Source organism: Rhinatrema bivittatum, chromosome 1, assembly GCF_901001135.1.
Source record: "Rhinatrema bivittatum chromosome 1, aRhiBiv1.1, whole genome shotgun sequence".
Taxonomy (NCBI): domain Eukaryota; kingdom Metazoa; phylum Chordata; class Amphibia; order Gymnophiona; family Rhinatrematidae; genus Rhinatrema; species Rhinatrema bivittatum.
In genome coordinates this window covers 43,364,636-43,386,077 of record NC_042615.1, presented here as the reverse complement: position 1 = coordinate 43,386,077, position 21,442 = coordinate 43,364,636, and the positions used below count along the sequence as shown (strand labels likewise).

At 43.6% G+C, this 21,442-nt stretch overlaps 1 protein-coding gene across 3 annotated transcripts in view; it reads right to left on the bottom strand.

Annotated features, from left to right (window-relative positions):
• Positions 1-21,442, bottom strand: part of SMARCA5 (SWI/SNF related, matrix associated, actin dependent regulator of chromatin, subfamily a, member 5) — a 453,245-nt gene that overhangs the window by 140,265 nt on the left and 291,538 nt on the right. For all 3 annotated transcript variants that reach the window (XM_029599292.1, XM_029599470.1, XM_029599377.1), the window contains exons 17-18: positions 4,165-4,275; positions 2,744-2,857 (exon numbers count right to left, since the gene is read on the bottom strand). In XM_029599292.1, the coding sequence (XP_029455152.1) occupies positions 2,744-2,857; positions 4,165-4,275 (225 nt within the window). The remainder of the gene's footprint in view (positions 1-2,743; positions 2,858-4,164; positions 4,276-21,442) is intronic.

Below are 21,442 nucleotides of genomic sequence, written 5' to 3'. Positions count from 1 at the left end.
GCAGTTCTCCCTCCTCGGGGGACTCGTCATCTTCCTCAGGGCAATCTGAATCCCCATAAGTGGGGGTTCCGGGTGGCGCGTGGCCGTGCCTAGGCCTTGAGGGTCCAGGGGCCAGGTCATCCGGTTCGTAGGGACCCGCTCAGGGAGCAGCCTGCATTGTGACAAAGGCATGAATCCCCTTGAATAATTCCACCCAGGAGAGTGAAGCGGGATCCGGTCTGAGGGGTACCAGGTCCCTTGGGGTCCCCGGCTGCTCACTGCTGCCTGCTAGGTCCGGGGTGTTCCCTGAGGAACTGGCAAGTACACTGGGCTCTGACCGGCCCTGGCCTGGAACTCCCAGGGCCTCTTCACATTGGGCACATCTGCTTCCTTGCTCTGTGTGGCTCTGAGGTTGCATGCCGAGCAGAGGCTCATGCCTGATGCTGGAGGGACCGGCTCCGCTGACGCATGGGCTCTCTTACGCTCCATGTGTGCCTGGGAACGGACGTATCAGTGGGCGCCTATGAACATGCGCCTAACAACATGCGCCTATCGCGCAGTGACAAACCAGGCAGGAAAATGGCGACCTCCGTGGTGGATTGCCACCTAGGCAGACTCTGTGAATCCTCGCTTCCTCGGAGACCAACAAGTAAAGATGTACGCCTTACCTTGTCTTCGGCACTTCCCGGTTGCGACCCGGGCGGTCTCCGGCTGCAGGGGGAGAGGGTGAGTACCGTCACCGCCGCGCTCGAGGAAGTGCACCTGCTGCCTCTAGGCCGCGCCCGAACTCGTCTCGCTCGGGGGCCAAGTCCACGCCGGGACCGAGGCTGCCTCTACGCCGCGCCCGAGCCCTTCTCACTCGGGGGCTAGGTCCCTGCCGTGAGCCGGCCACCGGACCGAGGCCCTTACCTCCGAGGGACCACGGAAATCGCCTCGGGAAACTCAACTGGGGGAGGGACCGACCGGTATCACCGCAGGAGTGCGGGGCTCGTCTTCAGGTAGGTTTCTATGAATTTAGTTGTGTAGAATTTGGAAACACGCTCAGCGAGGGTGAGGTAGCTCCAAACTGCTTTTGGAGACGGAAATTACTGAGTTGCTGCACTTCCTGTGGGGGTATATGTACCCGTGCTGACATCAGATCCGTCTCCAACTGCTAGCACGAGCACACTATACCCACTTGTTTTCAGTCCATCTGCTACAAGCTAGGAAATGACCCTTTCAGAAAGTGGAATGGCTGCCAAAGACATCTGTGGTGCTATTCTCCCTTGCACTATTTCACAACACAAATAGTGCAGGAACTGGGAGTGCAGAAGACCAGCTCTCCTCTACAGCAGAAACTCATTTTCAGGAGACCACTCCCTCTCCTCTGGGCCCTCTTCACTGATCCTGTGTGTCAGCATGTTAAGGCCCTTAAAGGAGTCCTCTGAAAATACCTGTACCACTGTGCTTAGCCTTTGCCTCCCTGGGCTCCAACTGAGGGCAAGGATACTGGGAAATTGCAGGGAGTTTCTAAAACTGTACCCCAGCCTCTATAAAATACTTTTAGACCTTTAGCAAAAATAAACCTTTGAAATACAGTGTAGAACCAGAAGGCATTATTCTTCATAGAGGATCCTACACTACTGCCGATGCCGTGACCTAAGAGGAGCTGCAGAATCCAAAACATGTTCTTCAGGGTCAAGGAATGAAGGAACAAACACTCCAGTATTGCAGCTGTGGTGGCCAAAAAGCAACCTTGGAAACTAAAACAGCCCCTCAGGGCTATGGGAAGAACAAACCCCTCCAGCATTGAGGCAGTCATGGTGGCTGCAAAGTGACTACAGAATCCACAACATATCCTTCAGGGCTAAGGGATAGAGGTCCCATTGAAGAGAAGTCTCTGAAGCTGAAAACTTCTTTCTTCCTCCATGCTGGCCCATATCTTACCCTAAGCTCCATTTGAATGCAGGGGTATTAAGAATCAGAAGCAGGTCCTGCAAATGCACCCTGCTCCTATAAAGGCTTGCAGACTTTGGTAATTTCCTGTGAAATTGTTGCCCAGGGCCAGGAAAAAGCATCCAGTATGGAATGATGCTGTCCTATAGTAACAGCAGCCACTGTGGATGTGAAAGTCAATGGGAAATCTGAAAACACTGCTCTGGGCTCAGGCTACTGCGCTGGATTTAGGAACCACTTCAGTATTTAAAAACACACCTTCTTGGGGCTCAGAGCAGGAGAGTAGAGCAGAAAGGGAAGGAGGGGGAAAGAGAGGGAACCAAGTACTCACTTCGGTATCCCTCTGGTCTCTGGCAGTGCTCCATTGAAGGAAGGAGCCCAAAGCTGTCACCTCAGGAGCTGCCAACCACACAGAAATCCCTCTTCGGATTAAGGCCATGCTCAACTGAGGGAGGGAGAATTCATATGTCACCTCAAGAGCTGTGCACCAGAACTTTTCCGTTCACTAAATCTAACCAGGCCTTTGCTTCCAAGCACAGGAAGCTTGTTTGCCATCTGCTGGAGATAGAGAATACTGGCAGGCTGGTGTCAGCACAGAGGTATATAAGGAGTGATATCAGCAAATCTATTCTCTTTCTCCATCTGCCGTTTGGAGTACATAACCCACTTGTCTGGACTGGTCTGACTGGATGAAGAAGCAGGAAATGTTTTGAAAGTGATACATATTCCTTTAAAAAAAATACTCAAGATGTTAGTCAATATTTTATAATTCAAACATGAGTGGAGCAAGAGAAGTGGATGCTACCAGCTATAGCGTTCACTATCTTACCTTGTACCCAATAGTTTTTCTGTAATACAGAATCTCTTTCTCCAATAACTCAAAGAGTCGTGGAGGAAAAAACTGGAAATCCTGAACATTTGGCTGTTTTGGAGGTCGAGGTGCCTGGATAAAAAAAGTTTTAAAAATATATGTTAACTTTATTTTCAGAAAAGTTCACTTGGCCACAGTACACATTTATAACATTGTACACTAGGTAAATATTAAGGGTGTGCAGGCTGCAAATTTTCAGTTCGGTTTGGAAGGGCGGGCAGAAATTCCAGATGAATTTTATTTCATAGGGATGAGCTTTTTTGCCTTGTATTAGGAAGCAGCATGCACTATTCACCAAAACAAATAACCTGAAAATTTGGGGGGGTTCAGAGCCACTAGGAATGTTTCATTTGAAACTAACCACACAGACTGCTTTGGTTCAGATTCCTTATTTATTTCAAACAAATGAACAACCCAATTTAAATATTTAGATATCTGAAGTCTAAATTATTTTGCAAATACATGCACACAAAATCACCTCAGCATGGAGCTGTAGATGACCATCGTACATCAATAGGTACTTGCGTTTATCTTAAAAAGGTATTTAAAATGCAAAGCAAATGGCCAGTAGAAATGATCACCACAGCATGTCACATTTAAAATACAGATCACATTTGTTTCTGAAAACATTGTAGTTAAGACAGTGCCCTACTGAGAAAAATGCTGTAGGACCACCTGTGTAAAACAAAAAGTCAAGAAAATTAAAACTAAGTCTTCCTTTTAGTCAATTCTATCTGCCTCCTCTCCACCCCTGGCAGCCAGTTGCATTCCCACTCACAAAGCCACCAAGAGGTACATTAGTGATGATCCCACAGTACCAGCAGTGAGGCAGTCTTTCCTGTTACCAGCATTTACAGAAGTGTTTCCCAGCCCTCTCTTGGAGGCACATCTTACCAGTAGGTTTTCAGGATTGCCACAATGAATATACATGAAATAGATTTGCATATCTTGAGTAGCCAATATATGCAAAACTCATATGCAAATTCATTACAGATATCCTGAAAACCTAACTGATTAAATGTGCCTCCAGGAGATGGTTGAGAAACACTGACTCAGAGTGACATTAATGTATCTTACTGGATCTCTAAACAATGACATAGCTGAGGGGAACATGGTAAGCACAGAACAAGACAAGCTATCTTCATAGCAGCTGAAAATGCACACCATCTAGGGGCAACAGAACACCAGAATCCCATAACTCAGACACTGAAAAAAATAAATATAAAAAGCTAACAACCTTCTCATGATCAATAATTGGTAATTCATCCACATTTCTTGAGAACCAAAATGATTCAACAGATGCTCATTTCATGCCCACCCTCCATTTCCCTAACTGGAGTGTTTCCATCATTTCTAGAACCAATACTGAGCTCATCTACCTTTGGTGCTTTGGGCTCGCTGACACGAAGAGCTTCCCTGAAATAAGCATCCACAGCATAATTGGCTTTCCGTTCTCTCTTGGGTGGCTCAATCCATTCTGTGAAGGCCATCTAGAAAAAAAAAATAAAAACCACTCACAGCAATGACCATCTTCAGAGATTTTTTTTTTAATCACCACCATTTTAACATACAAACATTAAGAACTATTGCACAAAGTATCTCTGCTTTAATACTTACATGAGTAAAACTTCAATTTATCAAATTAAGATCATTTATGTGATTCAAGGAATTAATCAACAAATTCACATTTTCCTCCTGGTTAAGTACAATTGCATATATCATCTGTTCTCTGAATTAAAGCTAAATGAAATACAGATTTGATAGCATTTAATTTCTTGTAGGATACAGTAGAGCAGATTCCATTTAATAGGACTGCTTGCTATAAGAATATATCCATCTGATTTTAAAACAGAGGATGAATCCTAGGCAAAATGGCTTTGTAGATGTGTATTACAACCAGTCTGATTATTAATTCCAACACAGGTTGTGAAACCTGTGGTTACCAAGTCATAAATGTCAATTTAGATTTGAAGACTGGTGAGGGAAAACTGCTTTTCACAAAATGTCTTCTCCATCACTCAAAAAGATGCATCTGTGTGGTAGCACCAAGTAAAGGGACACATCTCATTCACAACAGAAGAGGCAGCATGGAAAGTATCCCCTCACACTGATCTCAGAGAGAAGGAGGCAGTCACTATAAAGCCACAGAAGGAGAGAGGTAGAGCACTAAGGAGGAATGATATGAAAAGAGAAGTGCAGAAAACAAATACACAGAAGAGGCCTGTGGAAGGGAGGATGCAAAGCTGTATCTGGAAGGGACCATTTACTGCCAGAACTCCCTTTAGTCCCCTCAGTAGTACCAGCTAATGAGTATACTTTTTTTTTTTAAACTACTAAAGGTGAAGCTGAAATTTTCTGTTCTAACATACATTGAGAAATTTCTTGCCTATTAAAGATAAAATGTATGCTTACTGCTAATTTCCTTCCCTTTAGTCCTACCAGACCAGTGAGTTACTTCCCCCTTCCAGCAGATGGAGATTGAGAAAAACTGCCAAGGCAGACTGTACTCCATATAATGTTTGGAGTAGCAAGAAGCTAAACAGTATATCATACCAAAGCTAACAGTGAACTATTCCAACGGGGCTTCCAGCAAACTTAGAAAAGCAAACCATATTCATCCTTGTTTCTCTTTTTGTAGAAAGAGAAGGTTAGCACTTCCCTCCTTACAGCAGAACACTCTCTCAGTAAGATGTCAACTTTTTGGGTAGGTCCGGACTGGTCTGGAAGGAGTGAAGAGAAAATTAACAGCAAGTATAAGTTTCATCTTCCTTTGCATCCCTACCAGATCAGTTCAGACCAGTGGGACATACATAAGCTCCATCACTGAGGGAGGAAGAAATTGAAGCAGCAATGAAAACCCTTCAACAAAAGCTATTTCCTTCCACATTCAATCTATAATGTTTAGCAAAAGAATTCAAGGATGACCATATCACTGCTCTGCAGATTTCCCCCAGCAACTGATCTGTTTTTGACCTATGATGAAACCTGTGCACACAGAAGGCATTCGACAAAGTCCCACATGAGAGGCTTCTAAGAAAACTAAAAAGTCATGGGATAGGAGGCGATGTCCTTTTGTGGATTGCAAACTGGTTAAAAGACAGGAAACAGAGAGTAGGATTAAATGGTCTGTTTTCACAGTGGAAAAATGTAAATAGTGGAGTGCCTCAGGGATCTGTACTTGGACCAGTGCTTTTTAAAATACTTATAAATGATCTGGAAAGGAGTCCGATGCGTGAGGTGATCAAATTTGCGGATGACACACAGTTATGCAGAGTACTTAAATCTCAAGCGGATTGTGATAAATTGCAGGAGGACCTTGTGAGGCTAGAACACTGGACTTACAAATTTATTTATTTATTTATTTAAAAGTTTTTATATACCGCTCAATGGATAGATATATATCCGTCTAGGCGGTTTACACATAGATAAAAACATACACAAATTAAAAACATACACAAATTAAAATACAGACAAATGACAAATGAAATTTAATGTGGATAAGTGCAAGGTGATGCATATAGAGAAAAATAACCCTTGCTATAGAACCTAACATTGTGTAAATATCTTAGGAGTTACCACCCAGGAAAGAGATCTAGGCATCATAGTGCATAATACATTGAAATCATCAGCTCAGGGTGCTGTGGCGGTAAAAAAAAAAAGCAAACAATGTTAGGCATTATTAGGAAGGGAATGGCGAATAAAAACAGTGGATGTCAAAATACCTCTGTATTGCTCCATGGTGAGACCGCACCTTGAATACTGTATGCAATTCTGGTCGTCACATATCAAAAAAGATATAGCTGACTCAAGAAAATGCAGAGAAGAGAGACCAAAATTAGGGGCATGGAACTGCTCCCCTAAGAGGAAAGGCTAAATAAGTTAGGGCTGTTGAGTTTAGAGAAGAGACTAATGCTGGGGGATATGACAGAAGTCTACAAAATCATGAAAGGACTTGAACAGGTTAATGTAAATCGGTTATTTACTCTCTCAAATAGAAGGACTGTGTAGCACTCCAAAAAGTTAGCAAGTAGCTCATTTAAAACAAATCAAAGATAATTCTCACACTCAGAACCTAGTTAAGTTCTGGAATTCATTGCCAGAGGATGCGGTTACAGCAGTTAATGTAATTGGGTTTAAAAAAAAGTTTGGATAATTTCTTAAGAGGAAATATCCATAAACTATTAATGAATCAGCAACAATAGCTTGAGATCTCTTTAATCTTTGGGTACTTGCGACTTGGATTGGTCACTGTTGGAAACAGGATGCTGGGCTTGATGGACACTTGGTCTGACCCAGTATGGCATATCTTGTGTTCTTATGTTCTAAGGACCCAGCTTAGGGTTGCCACTTCTCACATGCATGCCCTCTGGCTAGAAGCAGTTGGTGAGGCAGCGTAAGAGTTAGGTATTGTTGAAATTGATAGAAGGGGATTCTCTGAAAAATGGATGCTTATAAGTATGAATATCTGAAGGCAGAAGGCTGCTCAGTACTCCCTGAAAAGGATTGGATAGGCACATGCTGCTCCTTAATTTGGGCAATGATTTCTCTAACTTTGTCCCCAAAAAGTATTACTAGAGCATGGGACATCTGTGAACTTGTCAGATTTCTTCTTGCAGACCGCTTGCTGTTACCCAGGCTATTGAATGAGCCCTAACAGCTGCTGCAGAAGACCTAACCACCACATCGAAAGACTCATACACTGACCGGATAATGCCTCTCGCACTCTTCTGCATTCAGAAAAGCCTGGTGATAACGCTCCTACTGCCTTATCAAGTGATTCCATAAGGGGCTTCAGCTTGTTGATGCAGTCATGTAAGTACTGAACCACACAAAATTGATGGGCCACTATGAGGGTGTTCCACATTGAACTTTGGAAGACTTTCTTCCCAAAGCTGTCCAGTAGCATAGGGTCCTTACTTGGGCGTTTGCTAGAGAAGATCTGGGTCTTCCTAGTCCGCTTCAAAGCCAATTCCACCATCACGGACTGGTGGGGAAGCTGGACTATGCCGAAGCCAGGAGCCTGTTTACTTGAGATCCAGCTTTCTGACTACCGGAAGGCAGGGAAGGAGGCTGGATTGTCCCACATTCTCATTTACTGGTCCCAAAGAATTAGATGCACTGGGTTTGCTGCTGGCTTGGAGGGGGTTTTGAGACTCCAAAGCAATCCAAAGACCTCCGTGCATGGGTCCTCTTTTTTATATCAAGATGTCACCCTTTTTATTGATTTTATGTCTGTTACTACATTCTAATTATATAATAGACATTGGGAACTTGAATATACACCCAGATTGTACATCAAAGGGGATTTTCCAGGAATAAAAAAAACTTTTTAGCTATGTTGAATTAATCAGTTAATACCCTCTGCAACTCAGAGGAAGCCACATTTTAGATGTTATTGATAACTGAACTTGGGTCTAATGTTATTAGCAATATTTTGGTCTAATTGGTTCTGGGGTCTGCTCACTTCATTATTTCATTTAATTTCTCTTTTTGAGCTGAGACACCTCATATTAGTTCTTTCCAGTAAACTATCTTGTGAACCTATCGATCCTGCTAATTTTAAAAATGAATGGGATGTGGCTAAGTGTCAGCTGGACTATAGCGCATTAAAAAATATTTTGCTGCATGTTTGCAGTCACCCATTAATCAACCTTATGAACTTTTTCATACCATTAAGCTACTAATTGAGGGGCCCTGAAGAAGAAAACATATGAAATTTAATTCAAGTGTTTACTAATCTTAATATTGAAAAGGCATCCTCTTTAGCCAATACAGTACATCAGCTTACATCTTTGGATAACTGCTTGAATTATTCGGAACTCATTGATTCAGCTTCTTCACTATTGTCCTTTTCTCCTAAGTGGGAGAAATTTGCAACTTTTGGGGTGAAAGAAAGGATTTCACATACCAGCTTAAAAAAATGTTTTTTGTTCCTTGGACACAGCCTCTCTCAATTTGGTACTTGCTCAAAGATTTCAGCATGCCCCACTGAGCATGTGCAGTTGTCATTACTCTGCCCCCTAGGCAGAGTCCCTCAGTCAATGATATAGCTAATACATGGAGAAACCAACTCCCAGGGGAGGCAGGAGGGTTTCGTGAGGACTAACAATCTGCTGTCCTAGGAGAATATCTGTTTCAGGTAAGCAGCTCTACTTTCTCCTAGGACAAGCAGGAGGATAGTCCTCACATATAGGTGAATACCAAGCTACAGGCTGTCTGAGCAGGACAAAGCGGTAAACTGCATAGTGCTGGAGCACTACTCCCTCCTTTGCCTGAGAGGCAGCCGATCCACCAGGGGTGCAAGCTGGAGAAGAATTGGGTTCTACAAAGAAAGTCACAAACCCTCATATGCAGCAGGGATGCCTGAGGCAGGGGAGTGATGTGAGTGAAAGCAGAAGCAATAGCACATCATAGAAAACAGTACAACCAGGATTTCTGACAAAAATAGTGGCTCTAGATCCTCCTGGATACAGGAAGGAACCAGAAATGTAAACAAGAGAGATTCTAGGATGAAAACCTCAGTTTCTTCGGTGTGAAAAAAACCAACTGAAAAACCAACTGGAGTCCAAGAGCCCTCCAGAGAGAGACTTTCTACCACTGACAGTCAAGGGTCTGGAGAAGCGTGCCCAGGTATGGCTAGTAGACCAAAGGGGCAGAAGAAACCCAAATCACACTTGAAGAACAAGCAAACCATAGCAGGGCCTGTGACAGACACTATTTTCTGAAGCATCAGACCTAGCTGACCGGGCAGGACAGCATCAAGGGTTTCAGGGGATGAGAACAATCCCTGAAAGACCTGTAGCCCAAAGCTTCCCAGCAGGGAAATAAAATAGGCCTGCAGCTCACTCAAGAGCACCTGCCAGAACTGGTTCATCTATCCTATCACAGGATAGCAAGGGAAGCAGGAAAGCCCTTTGGGTAACCCAGAGAATGAGAAAAAAACTAAGGCAGTATTTCTTCTTGCAGGTATACGGAGAGATACCACGGGCTTCTTAGCTTCATCTCCACTCCCCCCGACAAACCAATCAGAAGTTGGAAGGAGCGAAGAACACAAGGAAGCAGGTCAACGGACCACCAGGGCAAGCACAAGTTGCTTGGTTGTCTATCAACCCCAAGCAGACAACTCACTGCCAGACAGCAGGGAGTATCCCACTGAGATGGAGCCCTCAGTCTTCTTGAAAAAGCGGAAACTGAGAGTAATTGCTCCAGGGGAGAAGTCCTGAAGGTTCCAACAGGAGATGGGAAGCCGGGGAGTCACAAGCACAAACCCTGGTAGAACCTGATTGTATTACCAGCCAGGAAACCCAAAGAGCATCAGGGTAGGCCCAGTGTGATCTTAGGACAAAGTATCAAGCCACCTGGCTGCGATACCATTACCCCAGCCATGAGTACATATACTTCCCTTCCTAAGAAAGCACGTGGCCCAGCAATGGACAACTTTGTATGACCCAGGATTGCTCTGCCCACAGACAGGATGATCCTGAAAACGGGGGAAGAACAGCTTGCACGCTACTGTGAGCAGAGGGTAGTACCACTCATGCGGGGTACTCCGCTCCCAACTCCCTCTGCCATGGACATGGCAAAAAGGTGAAAGGCACAATCGCCTAGCTGATGGACAGAGATATTTCTCACAGAGGAGGTCCTGCAGGCAAGGATAACTTACAATAGTGATCCTTAAGATGCTCACAGAGCCCAGCAGATACCAAGGTAACTCCCAAACCGGAGTGAAACCTGGAGAGCCACTGGGGAGCAACACTGGACAGGCTGCGCCTCAAAGCGTCCAAGGGAGAGAGCTACTCTCGACTATTCTTGTTACTGGCACCAGTCAGCTGTGGCATCCCTTGTCCTGAAAAGGATAGGCTACACTTAAATGACCACACTTCGACAGCTTGAACTAGCTCACATGCGCGACCCTTCTAATCATTTATTGCTGAGGGGAATACAGGAAACTCGGGATAAAATTGCAGTGCTTGATTCAGTACGCATAGCTCATCAGTTAGAATTGGCTCAGCAGCAAATTTTTTGAAGGGGGGAATAAGGCCGAGAAGCATTTAGCACAACTGCTTAAGCGTCGACAAGCCCTAGCTACTATTCCTAAAATCAAAAATACAGAGGGTCAACTCCTGACTGACAACACATCTATTAGACAACAATTTCTCCAGTTTTATACCAAGCTGTACGGTGGAGATCAGAACATTCAAGATAGGGATAATATAGACTACCTTTCTGATACGCCACTCCCAGAATGGACACACTCTCAACGGCAATTTCTGAACAAAGATATTACCCTGGGGGAAATCCATGATGCTATCAAATCATTAAAACCTGGTAAATCTCCAGGCATCGATGGTTATACTCCAAAGTTTTACAAAAGTTTTGCCTCGGCATTAGCGCAGATACTTCAACATTTTTTTTTAATTCATTACGGACGGGGACCACCTTTTCATCCCAGGCCAATTCGGCAGGGATTACTATTTTGGCAAAACCCGGTAGGGATCAGACATTTTGTGGATCCTACTGCCCCCATTTCTCTTCTGAATATTGACGTTAAGCTGCTGGCAAAGATCCTGGCCAATCGCTTGAATTGTTTCATTGCACAATTGGTTCATTCAGACCAAGCGGGGTTTATTCCTGGCCGAACCACAGCAGATAATGTCCATACGATAATAGATCTTCTTTGGTACGCAAAGAAACATAAGATCCCTGCTATAGCCCTTTCCCTAGATGCTGAAAAAGCATTCGATATGGTACACTGGCCATATCTATTTCATACAATGGAGAAAATGGGTTTTGGGGGCCCTTACCTTGAATGGCTTCGGCAGCTCTATAGCACTCCCAAGGCATGTCTCAAAATTAATGGCAGGTACTCCCTTATGTTCCCAGTTGGAAGAGGGACAAGACAGGGATGCCTGCTATCCCCACTGCTTTTTGCCCTTTTTCTTGAGCCCTTTGCAGTTAACATTCGTCGGAATGCTGAGGTTACAGGGTTTGTCCTGGAAGGGATGTCTTCTAAACTTTCTATGTATGCTGTGATGCAGTGCAGCACTGCTGGGGGCAGGAACAGGCAAGACACCATAAGGCAGCAAGTAATACTAGGACCGGACAAGCAGGGGGTGCAGTGGAGGTTAAGAAAAACTACAAATCCCAGGTTCTTAGAACCACCACCTGACACCTGGGGAGACCCTGGAGGCGAACAGGTGGCAGAAGCAGGGACTAATGAGTCAGAGACAGGTGCTCCTACGGAGCTAGAGGAAGAGGGCGTGCCTGCATGGTGGGACTGGCCAGAAAAAGCCACGGCCAGTGAGCTGGAGGAGGAGGAAATGGAGGTAGGTTCCGGGGGAGAGGAATCTGCTAACTCTCCCATGGATGCAGACTAGACAGAAAAGGGGAACGTATACCGAGTACCCGAAAGGAAGACGGGGGGAAGTGCTCGGGAAGGCAAGGGGTTTGCTGTTGAACCAAGAGAGGTGTGGGACTTAAAAAGTACCTTTGCTCCAGCACATGTGTTAGGGAGCAGGAGTGCTGGAGGGCGGGGGCAGGGTCATTTGTTCAGCCCCTGTGGTAAAGAATGTAAAGATAACGATTCAGCTGTTTTGCTTTATAAAATGCTTTGAGGAATATCTCTCTCTCTATCATCTTTGGGGTTTGGGGACTGCTTCTCCCCCCCGTCCAACTCCATACCAGGAGAACCACAAGAAGCCCAGCTAAACCAGGGCCTGTGGAGGCAGGAACCCAGGGAGCTCTGGGCCGGTGAAGGACTCCAGGGATATCTGCGCTCTGTGAAAGGCCTGTTCCAGAGACAGAGGAACGGCAACCAGGGCAGCCCGGGCGGTGAGCCTTCAGAATGCCGACGATATTTTTCTAACACTCATCCTGAGACCTCCCTTAGGCATATGACAAATGAAATGGAGACTTTCAGCCGCGTCTCAGGCTTTCGGGTCAACTGGGACAAATCTGAGATCTTGAATATCAGTATCCCACCCTATGACGTTACCCACTTACAAGGGTTGTTTAAATTTAAATGGGCGCATTCCCAGATTAAATATCTGGGTGTTTATCTGAGTGCTACCCAGGATTTGCTCTCCATAAACTACACACCTTATGGCACAAACTTAAAGCCTTGGAAGAATGGAGTAAATATATATACTGGCTGGGCCATATGGCAGTCTTTAAAATGACCATACTCCCCCAAAGTTTTATATTTATTTCAGACACTTCCGATCCTGGTCCCTCCAAACCTTTTAAAACAATGGCAGAAGAAACGTATAGCCTTTATTTGGGCTGGGCGACGACCCAGGTTTTTTCGGCGAGTTTTATTTCTCCCTAAGTCCAGAGGGGAGCTTCATGTCCCAGAAATCGCCAGATACTGTTGGGCAGCCCAACTTAAAAATCTGGTGGATTGGCATATTACAAGGCAACCTAAACAATGGGTCGTACACACACACACAAACATGGCTAGGACAGGTCCCACTGCGCAGTTTATTATGGCAGCCCAAAGGTACATGGCTGGTTAATCCTAACGAACTTCTTCCACCATCTTCCCTCCTTTCATTGACATTAAGGCATCAACTCAGGCCAGGGTTAGTAGGGGGACGGGAATACCATGCCAGCACCAGTTTATATACAAATAAGGTGTTCCCGCCAGGATATGAGTGCGCAGCATTTTTGGTGTGGAGGCAGAGGGGGATCAAAACCTGGGAACACAAATGGGGACCTCAGAAACTGCGGGCTTTTCCAGATCTGCAACAAACATATGCTCTACCTGCATCTGCAGTCTATTCTTATGTACAGTTAGCCCATTTTGCAAGGGCCAATCTATTCATGGTGCCACGTAATATCAGTATGTCTGACTTTGAAAAAATCTGTCATAAGGCTAACAGTTCTAAGCAAGTTCTCTCCATGACCTATCAGCTTTTAACACCTCAAATGGAGGTCATTCCTGCCTTTCAGAAAGCTTGGGAAAATGAACTAATGTTTGACTGGACACCCACACTCTGGAAGTCTATCTTTCGTAGCTTAGGTAGGGGGTACACATTGCTTCCTCTCTCATTGAAAATGCTTATAAGTTGGTATATCGGTGGTATGTATGCCCCATTCAACTTCATAAATTTGCACAACACATTTCAGATAAATGTTGGCGGATCTGTAGGGAGGCTGGTTCTTTTTTACACATGTGGTGGGGGTGTCCCAAAGTGCAGAAGTTGTGGCAGGAGATATATCAATGGTTGCAGGCAATGATTCCAGGGCTAAATGTCTTTCAACCACTGCATGTTTTACTGGGTGTCAGGGTCCCAGGGGTCTTGTTAGATCAGGATCGAATGGCACATATTATTCTGACAGCTAGTAGATGCGAAATAGCACTGGTATGGAAATCAATAATTCCAACAAAAGTAATCATACAATAAAGTGGATAAAATATTTTTATTATCTCATATTACAGCTTTTAAGCAGCACATGTCGCAGGCATATCAGATCTGGAAATCTACGCAAGTGGCCTCTACCCCTGCAGTGTAGGCCGCCTTCTATGGTTCTTCCCTGATCTATCTCGCTAGAATTAGGCTGTACCTTGATTTCAAATGTTAATGTTGGCTCCCAACTGTTCTTTTTGATTTATTGAGCTATACTTGCAATATATAAGAGGCTTTAGGGGGAGGGGGGTGGGGGGGAGGTTTAATGGTATACAATCAATGTTTTATTTCATTTCCAGAATGTGAATCTACACTTATAAATCCACTATATTGACAGGAGGATTTCTTACTCCATGTACACTTTCACAATGTAAATAACTTCTACTTTAAAGTTACTCTTACTCTTGTCTCCTTCCTCCCCTGTTCTTGCAACCCTGTTTTATTGTAACTTTTGTTTCCTCTACACTTGTTAAATGTTCAAGGTTATCGCACCCCCTGTTACCTGTAAACTGGCTTGATATGATTGTATCATGAATGCCGGTATAGAAAAGCTCTAAATAAATAAATGGTATATTATGTATTACATTTGATTCACTGTCTGTTCAATAAAAAAAACTTAATTATAAAAACCAGTGGAGATTCCAGCGCCCCTAATTGCTGGTGATTCCGATTCTTCCTCAGAAACACCTGAATTTCCAACCAGCACTGAGCTCCAGGAATGGTTCCTGAAGCTCAGAGCAGATATGAGGCAGCATAAACAAATCTCCTTGCCTCAACTGCTGAGATGCACGAGGACATGGCCGCGATGGGGCATCGCACAGATGAACTTGATACCCAAACAAACAACCAGAGCGCGATGCTTAATGCCTTGAGTGTCCAAAATAAAACCCTGGCTGCAGAATTAATTTCTCTGGCCGAGAAGTCAGAAGATCCCGCAGGTCCAATCTCTGGATCTGTAGAGTTCCAGAAAATGACGAATTCACAAACTGTACCACTGTAGCAACCAAGATTTGCAGCGTTTTTTAATCTATGGATAAAGATCTGACAGAATTCCCACAGAACCCAGAGGCCCATATTAAAATCGAGTGGGCTCATAGGGCCCTGCAACAATCAACCACGTGACATCATGTTCAAGATGCACAGTTTTGTGCAAAAAGAAGCGATATTGGGGGCCGCAAAAAAGAATTTTTGGCATTGGAAAGGCAAGGAAATTTCCATTTACAACGACCTAGTGCCTAGCACATTGCGCAAATGGTATGATTTGCAAGAAGTGACCAGCACCTTGCGTTGGGAGAACATTAAATACCACTGGCTGCTTCCTTTTGCCCTATTCCAGTGAGATGGTACTTCGTACCGTATCAAGACTCTCTCCAATGCAGCTGCGGCACTTCAACAGGCGGGATTGAACATAAAAATTTGCGGTGCCTCCCCTTGAAGTGGCTACTGGAGCAGACACTCAGCTCCCAAGATGGCGGTGGGCCGGTCAAGGCAGAAGGAGACTCCGGCGACAATCAGAGGAGCAAGGAGCGATGCTCTTTGACCAGGACTGAGCCCTCAATAGACTTTCTTTTTCGTGGATGAGGGCTGCTCTGTCCAACTATTAACATTTCCGACTCATTTTTGAGTGATTTCTTATCAATTTAATGTGGTTGCATGAAGCAGGTTTAACTAAAAGCAGGTTGTTGCTTTCTAGGATTTACTTTTTCTATAGGTTTAAATATTAGCTACTGCAATGGGTGGTGGGGAGGCCTGGGTTATGGATTCTTTCTCCAGCATGGTGCTGCCCTACATTGGGTGGGATTTGCACTTGGAGTTCTGCGAAGCACATGGGGGGGAAGCCTGTTGGGTTACAGAAGATTGGATGATTTTTGACGGTCTACACCTATGCAATGTTGTACAAGTCTGTATTCAATTCTCTGGAATTCCACAGTATGCACTATTTTGTATAGATATTTATGTCCTTATCTACTTTCTCTCTTTCATCGTATACGAATGACCCGCATACTTTCCTTAAACGTTAATGGCCTTAACACCTTCTGGAAACGTTATTTACTTTGAAGGGACCTAGTCTCACAGAAAATCTCAATAACGTTTCTTCAGGAGACCCATTTCCGCAAACGGACACTTGCTTTTTGAGAATTCCCTCATACATTCCTCGTCGCCAGTGAGAAGGGGGTCAGGTATACACGAACTGGGTATCCTCATTTCTTCACGACTCACACACGAAGTGACCTTGCAGATCTCTTACCCAGGGGGCCGATATGTATTGGTTAAAATTCATGGGGAGGGGGATATCGTCATGCTCATCTCCCTATATCCCCCTAATCAAAACCAAAGTAGCTTTCTATCTCAGATATCTAAGTTATTAAATTTTCAGGGGGTGGGATTTATTATTATGGGAGGTGATTTTAACTTATCACTACGACCTGGACTAGACTGCTCCAATAACAATATCCAGACCCAATCAAGACCTAGAAAGGCCCTATTATCTCTAATGAATGATTGGAGCCTACTGGATGCTAGGAGGCATCTTTTCCCATCCAATAGATCTTATACATTTTACTCATCCCCTCACAGCACCTTCTCCCATATTGACCTCCTGTTGGTGGACAAGACTATGATGTCCCGCATACGCACAGCAGGAATAGATACCATCACTTGGTCGGATCACGTCCCTGTGTGGCTCGATTTATACTCCCTCACAATGGATAGTGGTCTTCGCTATTGGCGATTGAACGAATAGCTGTTTAGAGATTCTACCTTTACACGGGTCTTGGAAGACCGCATTCGGGAGTATTTTTGGGTAAACTCTCCTGATTGCTTCTCCCGGGATATAATCTGGGAATGCTCAAAACCTGTGGTTTGAGGGCTTATCTCCAAGGCAGCTTCTTGTAAATGTGAAAGAGAAGCAACGCACTTGGCTTTATTAGCCAAGATCGACCAGCTGTCCTGATACCATATGAGGATGCAGTCCCAACAAGTTTATAATCAACTGTTGGAGGTTAAAACAGAATTTCGCAGATTCTATGATAACCATATACTCCATGTTCTTGACCAGACTAAGCAAGCTCACTATGATGCTTTTTGGCACGTCAACTGAACAAACAAATTGCCCAAGGCATTATCACCAAAATTAAAGATACTAAGGGCAGCATTTGCACAATGGTTGAAGAGATCGGGACATGCTTTCTAATTTTTACTCGTCTCTTTATAGTAGAGATGACTCTTGGATACTGAAATCTTACAGTATTTACAGCCCAGAGAACGCCCAGTTTTCTCCCTGGAACATATACAGTTCTTGGAGGAACCCATCACAGCCACGGAAGTGTTTCAGATAATTAAAACTCAAACCTGGTAAAGCTCCGGGACTAGATGGCTTTTCAAGCGTAAATTTTCACATATACAAGCCAAACCCCTTACCGCATATTTCAACCATATCCGACGGGGTGGGGGTGGGGGTCTCTTCCAGAACACTCCAATATAGCTGGAACAATTATCACTAAACCAGGTAGAGACCCGTCATTATGTGGCTCAAACAGGCCAATCTCTTTAATAAATCTGGACTTAAAAATACTAGCCCGGATCCTGGCCTTGCATTTAAACAGATACAAGCCCTCTCTGGTAGACATGGATTAGGTAGGGTTTATACCGCGACGCATGGTTGCAGATAATGTTCGAAAAATAGATTTAATCTGGTGGGCAAACAAAGAAAACATCCCTTCCATGCTACTCTCCATAGACGCAGAGAAAGCTTTCGATCTCGTACACTGGCTTTTCCTTTTATATACCTTACAGCAGATGGGATTTGGGCCCTGTTTTTCTTACAATGGATTCAGAAACTTTATGAACACTCCAGAGCCAAGGTGAAGGTTAATGGTAGCAACGGCCAGGACTTCCCCATCAATAGAGGAACCAGACATGGCTGTCCTCTCTCTCCACCTTATTTCTGGAGCCCTTTGAGAAAAGAGTACGCATGGCCTCCTCTTACTGGTATGCGTGTTAGGACCTCTCACTCCAAATTATCGCTATCTGCGGGCAATATTATGTTTACCATTACTGTACTGAATGCCTCCTTTCTGGGGATTGAATCTGAACTGAAACTCTTCAGCAAAGTTCAGGGTTTAAAATAAACTTTGATAAATCCGAATTACTAAACATTAATCTATTACCTGCTGTGGCTGCACAGATCAAGAGACAATCTCCCCTTTCGGTGGGCCAAATCATCTCTTAAGTATTTAGGGATACATATTGGTTCCCATACATCTGAGCTATTCTCCCTCAACTATGCCCCTTCTACTGAAATCTAAAGATAGAGAATTAAATAGATAGAACAGAGGCTCCTTTTCTTGACTTGGGCATATCGCTATTGCAAAGATGACTATTCTCCCCAAATTTTTATATCTGTTTATGCGTCCAATTTTTCTTTCCTCTGCCCAACTTCGTGTTTGGCAGAAGAAAATTTTTTATTTCATCTGGAAGAGGCGAACCCCCAGGGTCTCTCGGCGAATTCTTTATTTACCAAAATCTAATAGTGGCCTTGGTGTACCTAACCTCCAGTAGTACTTCGCAACAGCTCAATTGTGAGCTTTATTAGATCTAGGACGCCGATCTACTTTCAAACAATGGGTAACTATTGAGCAAATGATGATAGGTGTAATGCCCATTGGGGTCCTACCGTGGCAACCTCAGCAAACTTGGCTCCCATTGCGCTGCCTTCCCTGGACCACACACGTACAACCTTAAAGGTTTGGCGTCAACTGAGGGCAAAACTAGTGGGAGAATATTCATATTTCTATCAGACTTCATTATTTCATACCTTGCTGTTTCTGGCAGGGTACTAAACCTCTCTTTTTCATTCCTGGAAGTTAGCAGGGATTTAAATTTTTGGCCACCTGCTTAGACAGGGAAATCTAATTTCACAAGATACACTGGAACATTCTTACCACTTGGAGCACATCCACTTCCTAGCATTCGCCCAAGTCAGACATTTTCTAGACTCCATGAGGAAATCACACATTATGCTTGAAGGACAAACACTGTTTGAAACTTTTTTCCACCATTCTGACAGACAGATTATTTTATTTTATTTATTTAAAATGTTTATATACCAACATTCATCAAAGATATCACATCGGTTCACAGTGAAACGCAAACAGTCGCCTGGGGTGGCACTTTACATCAAACAAATATAACATTAACAAGTGAACAAGCGAGTAATAGGGGGGGGAGATAAAGGGAGTATAGCATTAGTATTATAAACAAGATTTGCAAGTATATACAATATGTACATTAATGGGAGATAAAATAAAATATAAATTTGGGCAGACTATGGAGAGAGAAGGGCGAGAAACTAGGGAGGGGTGGGGAAGGAAAGAAGGGGAGGGTAGCACAGTGGAGAGAGATAGGGGGGAGTTAGGTGTATGCTTTAGTGAAAAGCCAGGTCTTAAGTTTCCGCTTGAAAGTTTTTAGGCATTCTTCTTGCCGTAGGTAGACTGGCATTGTGTTCCAGAGAGTCGGCCCAGCGATCGATAGCGCACGGGCTCTCGTGGAGGTTAGTTTGTAGAGTTTGGGAGAAGTGGTGGGCATGGTGGCAAGATGTGGGTGTCTAGTGGGCTTGTTAGATTGGTGGAGGCGGAAGGATTCATTAAACCAGTTCATTTCAGGATTGTATAAGGCCTTGTGGACGAGAGAGAGCACCTTATATTGTATACGGGATGCTATTGGGAGCCAATGCAGATCTTTCAAAACAGGTGTGATACAGGGGGTAATTTCAAAGACATACAGATTGCTCAATGTTAGAGGTCAACAAACCATTCTCACATTGTTAAATGGGAGGGAGATTTAGGATTATATTTATGTTGTAACTAAGAAGTGCTCCATCTCGGCGCACTTGCAGGAAAACTGCTATAAAATGATTTTTCAATGGTATCTCACTCCATATAGGTTGCACAAACTTTATTCAACTTGGTACCATCTTTGCTGGAGAGGGTGTGGCCAATCTGGTATTTTCCTCCATATTTGGTGGCAATGCACTGATATATATATATATTAAACTAACCAATGCTTAACCCTCTTTTACTTAATTCTGCTATTACGCTACTACATACAGAGATTCACATTATCTTCCCCTCTTAACCCTAATTCTAAATACTCTTAATCAATTTTCATTGTAAACAACTTCCTTTCCCTAGCCTTGTTTTCCAAATATTACTCTTCAAGTTTTGTTCCAGTCACCTCATATTGTAACTTATGCTCCAAATAACATACATGTTAATCTATGTACCTTGTACAACTAAACATTAACATTATATTCTAGCCCACTGGTTCCAAACACTGTATGCCCTAATCCTCATTATGAATCCTCGTTCCATATATTTTAATCCATGTAACAAATACTATATGTACTAAAGCAATTTCCTTGTAAAGTAATGTTAATTCTAATCGATGCTCCAATGTTAATGTTAGTCCAATCTTAATTGGAACAAAATTACAATGTTACTTTTAATCGATGATCCAAATACTACATGTACTTACACATTCCCTGTAAAGCAATGTTATGCTGCATTGTTATATGTAAACCAGTATGATGTTCCCAACGAATATCAGTCTATAAAAATGCTAAATAAATAAATAAAATAAATATCCCCCTTTTGGCAAGATTTATTATTATTTTTTTAATATATACCGACATTCGATCTGACATATCACATCGGTTTACATTCAGGTACTGTAGGTATTTCCCTATCCCCAGAGGGTTACAATCTAAGTTTGTACCTGAGGCAATGGAAGGTAAAGTGACTTGCCCAAGGTCACAAGGATTGACAGTGGGACCTGAACCCTGGTCTCCTGGTTCGTAGCCCACTGCTCTAACCACTAGGCTATTCCTATTTTGATGGGTAAGCAAAGTCTTTGATACAACATGCTCACCCTCAGTAGAATCTGCTTTGTTAAACGTACCATTATCAGAGTTGAATAAACACCAACAAAAGTTCTGTATCTACGTATTCATTGCTGCCGGAATCTTTATTGCTACTCATTGGAGAATGATACAGTCACCCCCATTCTCTGCAGTGGGGCAGCATTTGCATGACTTGTCACCTAGCATCTTTGACAGCTATTAAAAATAGCCATCTATCTTCCTTTCATTCAATATGGAACCTCTTCATTGAACTATATTCCTGAGTGTACAATACACATACCTCACTGCAGAGTAAACAATGTTATCCATATAGTCTTTGTTTAGTTGAGG